The 13,925-nt window shown below is 45.9% G+C and overlaps 1 protein-coding gene across 1 annotated transcript in view; it reads right to left on the bottom strand.

Annotated features, from left to right (window-relative positions):
* Window positions 1-5,360: 5,360 nt before the first annotated feature.
* Window positions 5,361-13,925, bottom strand: part of LOC144943254 (polypeptide N-acetylgalactosaminyltransferase 2-like) — a 74,575-nt gene continuing 66,010 nt past the window's right edge. The window contains exon 16 of the mRNA XM_078870584.1: window positions 5,361-12,210. Within this exon, the coding sequence (XP_078726710.1) occupies window positions 12,055-12,210 (156 nt within the window). The 3' untranslated portion in view covers window positions 5,361-12,054. The remainder of the gene's footprint in view (window positions 12,211-13,925) is intronic.

Below are 13,925 nucleotides of genomic sequence, written 5' to 3' on the forward strand. Positions count from 1 at the left end.
TGCCCCCCACGTGATTCTTTGACTGCCCACCACGTGACTCTGTGGCTGCCCCCACGTGACTCTTTGGCTGCCCCCCACGTGACTCTTTGGCTGCCCCCGCGTGACTCTTTGGCTGCCCCCGCGTGACTCTTTGGCTGCCCCCCACGTGACTCTTTGACTGCCCCCGCGTGACTCTTTGGCTGCCCCCCGCGTGACTCTTTGGCTGACCCCACGTGACTCTTTGACTGCCCCCCGCGTGACTCTTTGGCTGCCCCCACGTGACTCTTTGGCTGCCCCCCACGTGACTCTTTGGCTGCCCCCGCGTGACTCTTTGGCTGCCCCCGCGTGACTCTTTGGCTGCCCCCCACGTGACTCTTTGACTGCCCCCGCGTGACTCTTTGGCTGCCCCCCGCGTGACTCTTTGGCTGCCCCCACGTGACTCTTTGACTGCCTCCCGCGTGACTCTTTGGCTGCCCCCACGTGACTCTTTGACTGCCCCCCGCGTGACTCTTTGGCTGCCCCCCCTCGTGACTCTTTGGCTGCTCCCCCCCACGTGACTCTTTGGCTGCTCCCCCCCACGTGACTCTTTGGCTGCCCCCACATGACTCTTTGGCTGCCCCCCGCGTGACTCTTTGGCTGCCCCCACGTGACTCTTTGACTGCCCCCCGCGTGACTCTTTGGCTGCCCCCACGTGACTCTTTGGCTGCCCCCCACGTGACTCTTTGGCTGCCCCCCCGTGACTCTTTGGCTGCCCCCGCGTGACTCTTTGGCTGCCCCCCACGTGACTCTTTGACTGCCCCCGCGTGACTCTTTGGCTGCCCCCCGCGTGACTCTTTGGCTGCCCCCACGTGACTCTTTGACTGCCCCCCGCGTGACTCTTTGGCTGCCCCCACGTGACTCTTTGACTGCCCCCCGCGTGACTCTTTGGCTGCCCCCCCTCGTGACTCTTTGGCTGCTCCCCCCCACGTGACTCTTTGGCTGCTCCCCCCCACGTGACTCTTTGGCTGCCCCCACATGACTCTTTGGCTGCCCCCCGCGTGACTCTTTGGCTGCCCCCACGTGACTCTTTGACTGCCCCCCGCGTGACTCTTTGGCTGCCCCCCCTCGTGACTCTTTGGCTGCTCCCCCCCACGTGACTCTTTGGCTGCCTCCCTTGCGGGCAGCTGTAAAAAAAAAATCTTAAAACGTAAAGATAATTGATTAAATACGGCATGGAATAGGTCACTTTGGTTGTCCTGGTGACAAAATGGACAAACTGTGTTATTGAAGGATAACTTAGGGGGGAGAACTTAGAAGCATTTTATTCCATCACCTATTTAGTTTATTTCAGCCAAAATGTGTCATCTTCTGTATTTGTCTACAATGAGCTTTGCGTGCGATGCGGGTCTCAGAACTATTTTGGTAAAAACAAAAAATGCCTCCTGAAAGGTTTCCAGTCCAATAATAATACTGCACGCTATGCTGCATTAAAAGTGTCAAGAAAATTAAATGCCATACAATGCACGCTCGTATTTGCCTGATAACGAGAGACAATAGCACAATTGGAACGCCACGAAATTTTATGATGAAATACAGCAACTGCCAAGCGACGACGATAGGCAATTGTTCCCTTACAATACTGTTATGTTTAAAGACGTTTATTTAAAAACACGTTTAACATTAAAAGTGACGTTTAATACGGGCCAAGAAAATGGGTTTTAGACATAAATTCTTAGGTTTTTTCGGTAAAGTCACGTAGATAAAAAATTAAAATTAATAAAAATAAAATAAAAAGTAAGTCCTCTTACTTGATACAGCTATCGTGCTGACGGTTCCACCTGAAGACGGAAGCTTGTGTTGCCTCCGAAACGTCGTGATTTTATTTTTATTAATTTTAATTTTTTTTATCTACGTGACTTTATCGAAAAAACCTAAGAATATGAATCCTTGCAGTCACGAAAGCTTCAAATCTAGAATTATAGACACAACTTTCCAAAATGAAACCTTAGCACTTAAACTGGCCATTCCGCATTACCCTCCGCCGTATGGAACTGTTTTCTTACTGAGAGTTGAACAGGACTTAGCAATACCGTACCATTGTCAGGCCATTCATTGTGATACCTCAATCCAAGAATTCTATTAGCATTTACTTAATAATGAATTCAGTTTTACTTCGCGCTTATATGTGTAGTGACTGTGAATGTCACTGTGTGGGGTGCCGGGCCTGCGAGGCCACGGCGGGATGTCTACTGTTGTCCACCCCGGACACGGGGTGTAGTACCAGCCCTAGTGGGGGCTTGGGGGAGCGCTGGTTAAGCGCGGTGGCACCACGCACAGCATGCGGTGCGGGCTCCCGTTGAGAGAGCAAGAGAGTGTTAGCCAGCTAGGGCTACGTTGGGAGCATGATACTCTGGCTGACCTGGAGACATTTGACCAGATGATCCTGGAGGGGGGCCACCGGTGAAGGGAGCCAATGTGTGGTCACATGGTCCGAGAAGAACTCTCGAGAGCCTTCGGGCAAGGGCGAGAGAGATCGAGAAGGTGGGCGGGGCGAGAGGCGGAGCCAGCGCCGGCCCGATATAAGGGGGGTGGGGGGACCCTGTGAGGGGCTCGGGGCTCTTACTGTTGGAGAGGCAGGAGATCCACGTCAAACTTGAAGAAGCCTCCAGCCACGCGGTCCGGGACCCAGCTTGTGGTCCGGACCGGGATAGTGGAACCGCGTCTAGTTCCGCCGTAGCGTGGCTAGTTGGGTGGTCACCACCTGAGAGTGTGTTGTGTCAATAGCTTGGAGGATGTTGGGCTCAGAGTTCAATACAACGTCTTGCTCCCAAGACAACGTCTGCGACTCAGTTGGACTCACTACACATGCAACAGCATCTCAAAGCGATACAAGTGGCAGTGACAAGCGTCTGAGCGCAGTAACATTACAAACTCGAGGTGATACCAGGTCCAAATGATTTCCCTCGTGTTTAGGGGTCGGCAACCTGTAGCTCCGTAGCAGCATGCAGCTCTTTAATGGCTACATTGCGGGCTCGTGAAATATTGAGGGTGTTTTTTTTACCGAATTTGAAATAAATGTCTCCTCTTGTTATTTTGGTTGTCCATGGAAGTCGTCCAGTTGAACATGGGAGTCCAATTTACCATGGAAGTCCATTTTACCATGGAAGTCCAGTTTATCCTAGAAGGGCAGTTTACCATGGAAGTCCAGTTTACCATGAAAGTCCAGTTTACCATGGGAGTCCAATTTACCATGGAAGTCCAGTTTACCATAGAAGTTCAGTTTACCATGGAAGTCCAGTTTACCATGGAAGTCCAATTTACCATGGAAGTCCAGTTTATCCTAGAAGGCCAGTTGACCATGGAAGTCCAGTTGAGCATGGGAGTTCAGTTTACCATGGAAGTCCAGTTTACCATGGAAGTCCAGTTTATCCTGGAAGGCCAGTTTACCATGGAAGTCCAGTTTACCATGGAAGTCCAGTTTATCCTAGAAGGCCAGTTGACCATGGGAGTCCAGTTTCCTATGGAAATGCAGTTTAGCATTGGAGTCCGGTTTACCATAATAATAAAAATGAATCATGTACACTTATGAAGCGCGTTTCACCCGGAGGTCGCAAGGTGTTGCACAGAGCTAAAAGCAAGCAAGTAAATAAACAGACATAACTTCAACCGAGAAGATGGATACAAATTGAACAATCATTGGAAGGATGTTATTATTAGCTGGTGGTGGTTGTTTCCATCGTACCCGCCGGTCGACTAGCACCTTTTTTCTGTTCCCCCCCCACCCCCCGTGTCCACACCCCCGTGTCCACACCCCCGTGTCCACACCCCCGTGTCCACACCCCCGTGTCCACACCCCCGTGTCCACACCCCCGTGTCCACACCCCCGTGTCCACACCCCCGTGTCCACACCCAGCTTCCCACTTCTAGCCCCGCCCATTCCTCCCCCCCCAGCCTCACATTCTCTTCCCCTAGCCCCCCCCACTACCCCCCCTCTCTCTCTGTCCCCCCTTGCTCCTCCCCCCTTTCTTACCTATATAACCTCTTGCCACGGCATTTGTTCTCTCCACCTGATGAGGATTGCTTGTGTTGCGATCGAAACGTCGTGATTTGTTTTATTTTATTTCTACCTACGTGCCTTTACCGGGTGGTGGCGGGTTTTAATGACACGTTTATATATTTACGCGATCTAACCCAAAATGCCTCTATTATGCATGGAAGTCCAGTTTACCATAATACAAATTAATAATAATTTACACTTGGGAAGCGCGTTTCACCCAGAGATCGCAAGGCGCTGCTCAGAGCTAAAAGCAAGCAAGTAAATAAATCGTGCAATTCTAAAACCTAATATAAGCGTGCAGGTTCATGACTTAACTAAAGGTATAAACACTCCAAAAACACATAACCAATTTAATCAGAATAAAAGGCTTGTGATTAAAAATACGTCTTAAGGCGGGAGTCCAGTTTACCATGGAAGTCCAGTTTACCATGGAAATCCAATTTACAATAGGAGTCCAGTTTGCCATGGAAGTGCAGCTGGACATGGGAGTCCAGTTTACCATGGAAGTCCAGTTGAGTAGGGGAGTCCAGTTTACCATGGAAGTCTAGTTGAGCATTGGAGTCTAGTTTTCCATGGAAGTCCATTTTACTATGGGAGTCCAGTTTACCATGGAAGTCCAGTTGAGCATTGGAGCCCAGTTTACCATGGAAGGCCAGTTTACCATAATAAATATAAAATGAATAATAATTTATACTTATGAAGCGCGTTTCACCCAGAGGTCACAAGGCGCTGCACGGAGCTGAAAGCAAGCAAGTAAAGAACTAATGCAATTCTAAAACCTAATATAAGCACGCAGGATTATATCAGGTTTTAGGAACAAATAATACCCCTTCAACACTCCCAAAACACAGAGCCAGTTTAATCAGAAAGAATATGCCTTTCAATGACAAAAATGTCTTAAGGCGGGAGTCCAGATTACCATGGGAGTCCAGTTTTTTTTACCGAATTCGAAAAAAAACCATCTTCTTGTTACTTCGGTTGGCTACCCCTGCTCTAGGCCCAGGTTTCGTGCGGCGAAGATGCTTGAGGTGCCAGATTGAAGTCGAGTGGTGGGGGCCTCGTGTGTCGCGTCCAGCCCTGCCATCACCCTACTCGAGAACAAATGCAGCGTGGCCCTTTCATGAGTTAGCAACTGAAGAGAAATAACCAGAAAGATGGAAAGGCATTCTAATGGGTAAGTGCAACACAAGCAGCCGGACGAAAATTTTGTTTATAATTGGAAGAAAAACGTGGACAAAATGTCCCCACGGAATACTAAACATTACATTTAATATACAGTATTGAAGTATGTTATATACATGTGCATTCATGAAGGAATGTATACTAAGTACTCTTTACAAAGACCGAGAATTAAAATCTTTATTTATACTGGAGGAATCCGATGAGCTACAAACCTCCTTCACAGATGTTCAGTCGGGGCGCGACAGAAAGTTACAAGAAGCAAAAGGAACAGAAGATTATTTTATTATACATTTGTAAAACAAAAATGTATATACATATAGGCGACAACCCAATGTATTAATAATGGAAAATACTCTGTATTTTTTCAATGAAAAATCCAACATTGAAATTTCATACCCTTTGCAAACTAAGAGCACATATCAGAAATATTTTAAATGTTAGCAACACAATTGATCCAGTTGCATGACACACCTCGCGATGTGCTGTCCATGTTATAATGCTTTAGATTACAAACTACCACGTGTCACGAAAGATGTTATACACAGCCTGGCAGTGCCAATTAAGATGAAAATTGACACTGGAACACATTGTGTTAGATGTTTCAATAAACCTCAACTCATTCTTAACTCAATTGGTCGGTATCCCGAGCCCGAATTAAAACTTTTTGGCTGAAAAATGTTTAAATTACCTTTTCCAGTCATCTCATACACCCACGCGTTGTGTTCATATGTACATACAAAAAAACTGACGCAGCAACATTGTTGTGTTCTGTATTATGTAATGGTCTGTCTGTCTATAAAAGTTTTCTCCCATTATTATTATAGGAGCAAGTCGTCTCCAGTGAAACTTGCGAGATGGGATCTGCCCAGGGTTTTTTTGCTTTATTTAAAACTTTTCCAAGTCCGGGTGCCTACCACCATCCCCCAAATGAGGTCTAAAGCTAACAACACCATCGTTAACAACCACATAAGTCAACAATGTAAACAAAAAACAGACAGGCACCCAAACACACATTGCCGGGAAGATCGTTCTATTCACGTGTGAATCGACCCCGACGGGTTTGTCTCGTTTTTATGCTCGTAATGCAGGTTACAGCCGTGTTAGTAGGATCCAGAAGCACCCTTTACAAGGTAAAAAGGTACATCCATGCCCGCAATCCATACGTGGATCCCGTACAAGGGTGCCACTTTTTGATATACGTGATCACGTTGATAAATTCCGTTACTGGTTTCTTACGAGACTCCGGACTTGAAATATCCGCGTATTGTTTGGCTGAGGTGGAATAATTACGTGGCCCCCGCGTTTGAGTGACATCACTCCGCTGGTTTATTAGTTTGTTTCTTCTTGCGGTGGGGTCACAACACATCCGCGAGATATCAATGACCTCAGCTTACATGTCATTGAAAGTTGTAAGGAAATCACACCGGCTATGTTGGACCAAGTGTATCAGAGGAGTTAAAAGACGTTGTTTTCTGTGTCAATGATCCCTATTATTGTAGTGGGGTAGCCGTAAATATATCACCAAATCGTTTTGCGGTCACCCATAGCGAGATGCACTGAGCGCCCATTCCACGAACATCTCTCTCAATGGTGAACATCTTCCCACCCTCGCGCTCCCATGGCCGCAGTTCGATCAGACTGACCACAATGTTGATGAACCGTGCTACGAAATTCATAATCAAGCTCAATTAAAGCATTTGGTCTGGCTTTGAGACACACACGGCCGTGGGCATCTACATGACATATTGGCTGTGTCTCTAGTGTGGAACAAATAACTTTTCAACGACCTCCTAATCACTCAACAATCAAGTCCCTGTACACACTTGCTTGCATGGGCCTAAACCTGTGAAAAATGTTTTTACCAACCACGTGGAGGCCAAGTGGGTACGTGGCCTTATGGCCCAGGCGAGTCACAGAAGTGCAGTGGTTGCAAACCTTGACAATAAAAAAATGCATGTTTCACCTACAGCCGTGTTTCAGATCCCAAAGGTTGCGATGTATTAAATATAAACCATTTTAGAATACACGAAAACATTTCGAAACGAAATGCACAAACACCACAGCGCTGACCTTCATCACTTTCATGCCGAAGTCGATGGCCTTTAATTAGGAGCGTGGTTCGTTTGAGCAAGAAGAGTCCCACTACTGTACTGACATGCGTAATGTTAGTGTGCATTGTGCAAGGAGTAAAACTCCTCTCCATGCGGCGAGTACGGACGGGTGTGCTGCTTGCGAATCTTGGGTTGGCCGCAACTGCAAAGGTAATCTCACGACCTTCCACAGTATGCCAAAAAAAAAACTTCGTAAGTTTATTCTGTATTTATACACTTTAAAAATATATAACTTATAATGGGTTGTTTATACGTGTCTATAAACTCCCACATTTTCCGGAAGGCAGATGAACTTTTAGAAACACCAAAACATTACTATAAAAGGCAGAAATAAAAGCATATATAAAAAAAAAAATCTAAATTCCTTCATTTCAATCGAAAACAAACTTAAACAGCACGGACAGAATATTGGCAATAATTATAATCGGGGGTTAAAATTACACATTTGTATTAACCCTAACCAGGCAGCACTATACCAACAAGAAATCTTAACATTTGTCAGATGTTTAAACCGTGTGTTATCCACTGGCACCATCTCAGGCCAACACCTCTGTTTGGACAGCACTTGTAAACATTTAACTGTAGCATATCCATGACGTATCCATACACCGCGTTAGCTTCCAGTGTTGTTTGCATTCAATATGCGTACAATAAGGTTTTATGCCCAAGAACATCCAATTCTTCGTCTGTTGTTCAAATCGCAAATAAAACTCTTTAACGATGTTCACATTATTACATTTACGCTAGCGCTCTGATGCAAACCGCTGTTACAATACATTACCACATAGAGCCTCGGCCAGCTGCTGGCAACTAGCATTGTCGTAGTCCATTCTTACAATCCCATTCACATAGAGATGACATTCATTATGAACAAAAACATACCTCCAACATTGTTTGACATTCTCAGAATCATTGGAGGGGAGGCTATTATGGCAGCATGTGCATATGGGATGATAAACAATGGAAAATGAGATTGTAATCATGTTTGCTTATTACTCTGGGTGTATTTTTTCAGATCCAGATGTGTTTTCACGATCGTGTTGCAAGTATAACGAGCACAATTTTGCGTAAATTTCACAGTGGTCATTCTATGAAAAGCCTGCAACATCACCATGGGAATGTGGAATTTCCATCGCTAGCGAAGGGAAGAATACAGAGCAAGTTGTGTTAGGAGACACTGAACTTTACAGGCTTAGTTTAATTATGTGCTTGCTATCTTTGTTAATCGAACCATCAAATTATTTGTCCCACGTTCAATCCCCCCCCTCAAATAAAGAAATCAAAGGAGATGAGGGGGAATCTCCCATCTTGGCAGTGCCCACGAGGATTCGATGGTGTCTCGATAGATATGGACAACATAACTCCACAAAGGATCTATTTGGGGAGTCTGGCGCAGCCAGGGTCGTATAGCCAACGTGACAACAGTGTGGGTGCTATTGAACTGTGTGTGCTGATCCAATCGACCAACCCAGGACGGCCTGGGAGCTCTCTTCCTGGAGAGCTGAATGATCATCCGGGACCTGGGACACACCATAGCCACGTCAAAATAACATGGAGATGAAATCCTTGGATTACATTTCGTGAAGAGTGGAAGGCTTCATTGGGTTTGCTTAATTCTTCTTTCATTTGCTTTTGCAGAGGGTCTCGTAGAGATAGTAAAGGAATCTTGAAGGCTTGTCCCTTCAAAATACAGCCTGTGCTTTATTAACATCCTGCTGTTTAGGGTCTCAGAACTCGAAATGGTGCTTGCAGTGGAGGCGGTTCTGTGGTCATGTGGCCATGAGGCCGAAGCGCAAAGTTGAATGGATCGTGTCGGCCGAGACAAGCGACAAAACTCGAAAGCAGCAAGAGCCATCTCCTCCTGCCTCCTACAGGAAAGCATTGCCGCTTGTTGGGCTGAGAGCGTGCGTTGCGATGGCCTCGGGTGGTGCGTGTGGTACGAACTGTGAAGGTGGCGCCACTCGCAATGGGCCAGGCGTGGTCATTTTTCACGGGAAGCAGGACACTCCATGTTGTGAGAGACCCCCCCCCCACCCCAGACACTGGAAACACTTAGGTCGGGGGAGAGTTGAGTGGAAAGCACCCTCATAGACCACCTTAGCTCCATTGTCATAACTATGCAACTCAGAACCAAAAAAACTAGAAATTAACTATTCTAATTCAATTAATTTCAATCAACATTCTGATCGTTACATTTAATGGATTAAACTCAAGTTTTGGATTAAGCTAACTTGAAACGTATTAATCAAAATCAATGTGCATGTGAACATACTGTAGTTGGCTCGATAGCTTTGTCCACACTGAATGGTGTGCAGACAAGTAACATTGTTGGGAGAGAGTCATTCCATAGTAAAGGTTGGCTAGAGTGGGCACCTTTGCCTGCTCAAAACTCTCTGAAGACCGTGCCTGTGCCAGCAGTGGGTTTGATACGCGTAGTGGCACAAGATTCTCCGGCAGGTGGCGACAATAACCAATAAACATCTCACAATCCAGGAATACTGCACAGAAAGTGTAAGCAACTTCATCGTGCTGCTTGTTGCCGGCCACGTGATATTTTGGGCAATTGGACCTGTGCTCAGAATTTGTGTGAAAAAAAACTGAAACGGACGGCACAAAGAAAATTAAACACATCCTTTGTAATGACATTCCGTGGATTCTCACCGGGAATAAAAATGCATTGCGTAATGACAAAAAAAAAGTCGAGTGAGTGGTAGAAGAGTGGTATATTCTCAACAGGTAACCCACAAACGTCGGGGCGTGGCATTCCAAAATCAATTTACAATCCCATTCAAACTTGCACCCAAAAAAAACATTTTGCTGCCGGATTAGAGTTTAAAGCTAGTCTAAAGAGTTTTGTTCGAGTAAGCTACTTCATGAAAAAATAAAGAGTACATTGAAAAAAAAGAACACGAAAAAAATAACACACACGTACAGTCGGAGCATAAAGCACAATGCTTAAAAACCCCTTAAGACAGGAACTTAGTGTAAGATTTCGGCGAAGATGTAAGTTTCCTTAATTTGGCAAGCCACCCTCTATAGCATAGACACTTCGAAAGATCTTTAGAAGTAAGCGGAAAGCGCGGCGAGTTTTCGGCAGAATTAGCACACGGTTTTCAGCGGGTCGATTTAAGTGAGACATGTTTTGAACCGCTCAACAGAAACAGAATTGGCTTTTTGACTCGGTTGGTATGAATTTCTAACAAACGCAGGGGCTTGCAATCACTGTAAGCATGGATCGTGATTGAACAAACCTCGCAATGCATTTCTGATGTTGAATCTTTGGAAAATCAGACACGGTTTGTAATGTCTCGCAAATCCCGAATGAAATATAGCGAAACATTTTGTCTTTTTAAATGAGTAGTCAAGTGCCCCCCCCCCCCCCCCCCCCCATCAAGTGGAAAGGAGCATTCGTGATCACATGGGCGTTCATCGACAAATCAAAAGCGACGCTCGCACGGACGCCGCACTATCCTTTCTAAGTGTAATGGTGCGTTCAATTGGTTAAGGCTAACCCCATGGGGTCACAAATGCATGCATGCGACTGGTCAGCCTGCCCTTGCGCCATGCAGCAGAGTCAAAGGGACGTGACCTTTGTTCAAAGCAGATCACAATTGCACGTGTATGGGGGGGTCAGCTTGAGAAACGAGTGCAGGTGCCACTACTGAACTGTCACAAGCTAAATTGCTCAACATTGTCAGAAATACGGCTTTCGTGGATTTCTAAAGGATCAAATTAAAAGTGTCTTATGGGTCAATACATGAATGCAAAGCAGCGGAGAATGGAGATTTGCTGTATTGTGGGTGTTCTTATAGTACACTGGGCGACTGCATGCGCATTGTTATATGACTAACAGCTTCCCAAAGAGCGAACTGCAGTCCTGCTCCTTACCTCAATAAAAATAAAATTTAACCAAAATAGAGTCATTTTACAATTCACGTTGACTTTGATTATGCTGCTTCTTGTAATGTACACTCGGCCACTGCAATGTGTTGCACGTTAAGCACATAATACAGGGCTTTGCATTGATTTATTGGCCCATAAGTCAGCAAAGAGATGCTATGTGTTTGTACACATGGACATATGAGTGCACGTGTGTGTATGTACAGTATAAAAACAGGGCTGTGGAGGGAGGTGGACGTGAGGCGTTGCCAGCAGTGGTTGAATTGTAGTAAGGGTGCTGCTGCAAGCAACGGGACGAAAAAAAATTCCGCTCAATCCAAGCCCAGCTCACCAGGCCATGCCGGGGTAAATTGGGTGTGACAAACAGTTACACACAGGGACACGTGGCACGCTGGGATATTTACCGTGCACGCAGGCGCGGCACGAACACCGCGTACGGGAGAGGGCACCGTGGCCCCGAGACGTGGCACACAAATTGGGCGGTACGCAAGAAGCAACTGTACAATGGAGTAAAACGAGTGGTTTAAAGTGAAACACCTCCAGGTGCAGCCGAGATCCGGCTGCAGCTCGTAATGTCGCAGTCACACGGGGGTTAGTTTCCGAGCAGATTCTCCCTCATTCAGCTTGCACGAAACCGAGATTATTTACAATTTGTGCAAAAACAATTACAATAAACGTTAAACAAAGGCGATATTGAACCACGGGCCACACGGGACGGAATCGCACACGGTCGAATGAGCTGCGCCACGACCGTTGGGGGGAGGAATATGGCGATTTTGGCAAATGGCGGAAAATTTTGATGGAAGCGGGCGCTTCCCCGAGCCCCTTACAATTCAAAGCCACTGGTTACTGGTTGAGGTTGAGCGTAAACTTCCACTGCTGCGTGATGGAGGGGCTGCACACCTCCACGGTGAGGCCACCCGCCTTGGCGTTCTTGCTGTCAAGGCACAGGTTTGTGCCCACGTGCCTCAGCTTGCTGTTGTTTTCTATTTGCTCCCATTTCTGCACAAGGGGTTTGAGAGGATGGTAGAGGTGGAAGTGTTAGGGGGTGGAAACGGACGTACGCAGCAGGTGTGGGCACAAGAGGGGCTGCTGAAGAAGTGATGTGATCAAGTCTTCTCAGGCTGTTCTCTGACAAGGCGACGGCACCGCTCGCTGCGAGAGTTAAGCGGAAATTTCCGTCTCATCGTGTAATAACAAGAGCACCACTGGAACGTTGAGATGAATAAAGCATGGATCAACAATTTATTTATAGGAATATACCTATACCAACTGAAGTGGCAACTAATTAACTGTTTAAGTTTACTATGGGCTAACTTCCTCAGCTATGATCAACACAATAAGATTCACACAAGTGGCTGTTTCATCACGTTTTGACGAGGCCATTTTTAATCACCCAGACAGCTCAATGACAGCTGGCCCAACGTTGGAAGCACGCCTGTAATTCAGCAGTGGGCGTCAATGTGTCATGCCCTGACTCGCCAGGAGATGGCAGTACAGCAAAAATGGGGACTCACGTGAATATTTAAAAATACTTTTAAAAAACACGCTTTAATGAAATGTACCGTAAAAGTAATGGCAGAACTCCACGACTCCAGGAAGTGGCCCCGAGGCTTGCCATAACGTAAGGGGCCGTGGTGATTTACAGCCAACGTCAGTTGAGCGTGAACAATTAGACCCAAGCCGAAATATAACATATAAAAAAGATGGTTTAAAAATATGTTTTAAAATTTTTAATGATAGAATATAGTATTGTCACCAGTAAGATATAAGTGTACCAAGTTTGTAGTCGACACCACATTGGGAAGTGGGTTAAAATTGAGTTACAAGATTTGAGGATACGACAACAACAGAGTGAGTTGAATAAAAGCGTGTAAAAACTATTTAAAGGTCTTTTTCAACGGTTTATTTAACTTGACTCTTATGTTTGTCGTGGTCAAATCTTATAATAAAAATTTAGGCTACTTCCTGTTGTCCAATGAATTCCAAATTTTGCACACGTACTCAGATACATTTTTTTATGGGCGGCTTATTAATTAAATATTTATGTGGGCAGGTCAAAAACGCCGCGGCCCCTAAACTGTGGAATCGCCTCGCCCAAGAAGCAGACGCCACGTGTCTCTTGTCACCAAGATGTCGACCACTTCCCCTTGTCCAATCGAGTTATTTACTTTTTTGTGCACTTTAAAATAAAACCGTTGTTTAAAAAAAAACTTTTATAAAGGAGTTTATTTATTTTACCAGGTAAGGCCCACTGAGCTATATGGCTCTTTTTCAGAAGCGACCTGGCCACAAATTATAGCTCAACGAAGTGGCTTATCGTGTGACCATTTATCACAGCCAAATACTCTAAACGCATTTTTCTAAATGTGGAGGGAAGAACCAGAGGACCCGGAGAACAATGCAAGTGACTGTGGAGAGAACATGTATACACTCCAAATATAAAGGCATCAGGGTTGGGATCGAACCCACGACCCCGTGCATACCAAGTGAAATAGTTAAAATCTCGCTGTTTGGGATGGTGCTTTTTTTCCCCTCACGTGGGTTTTCTCCCACATGCAGACTCATTAATTGGCCGAGAACATCCTCATATATAGAGGACCACAGAGCTTGGGGAATTTCTGGTACCGACTCATTCCGTGGCTGCCTTTCCCGCTAATCTGTGGTTCCTCCTCGCGCCTCTGAGACATGCTCTCAAGGAGAGTGAGCGAAAACTG

The sequence above is a fragment of the Lampetra fluviatilis genome, chromosome 30 (assembly GCF_964198595.1).
Source record: "Lampetra fluviatilis chromosome 30, kcLamFluv1.1, whole genome shotgun sequence".
Taxonomy (NCBI): domain Eukaryota; kingdom Metazoa; phylum Chordata; class Hyperoartia; order Petromyzontiformes; family Petromyzontidae; genus Lampetra; species Lampetra fluviatilis.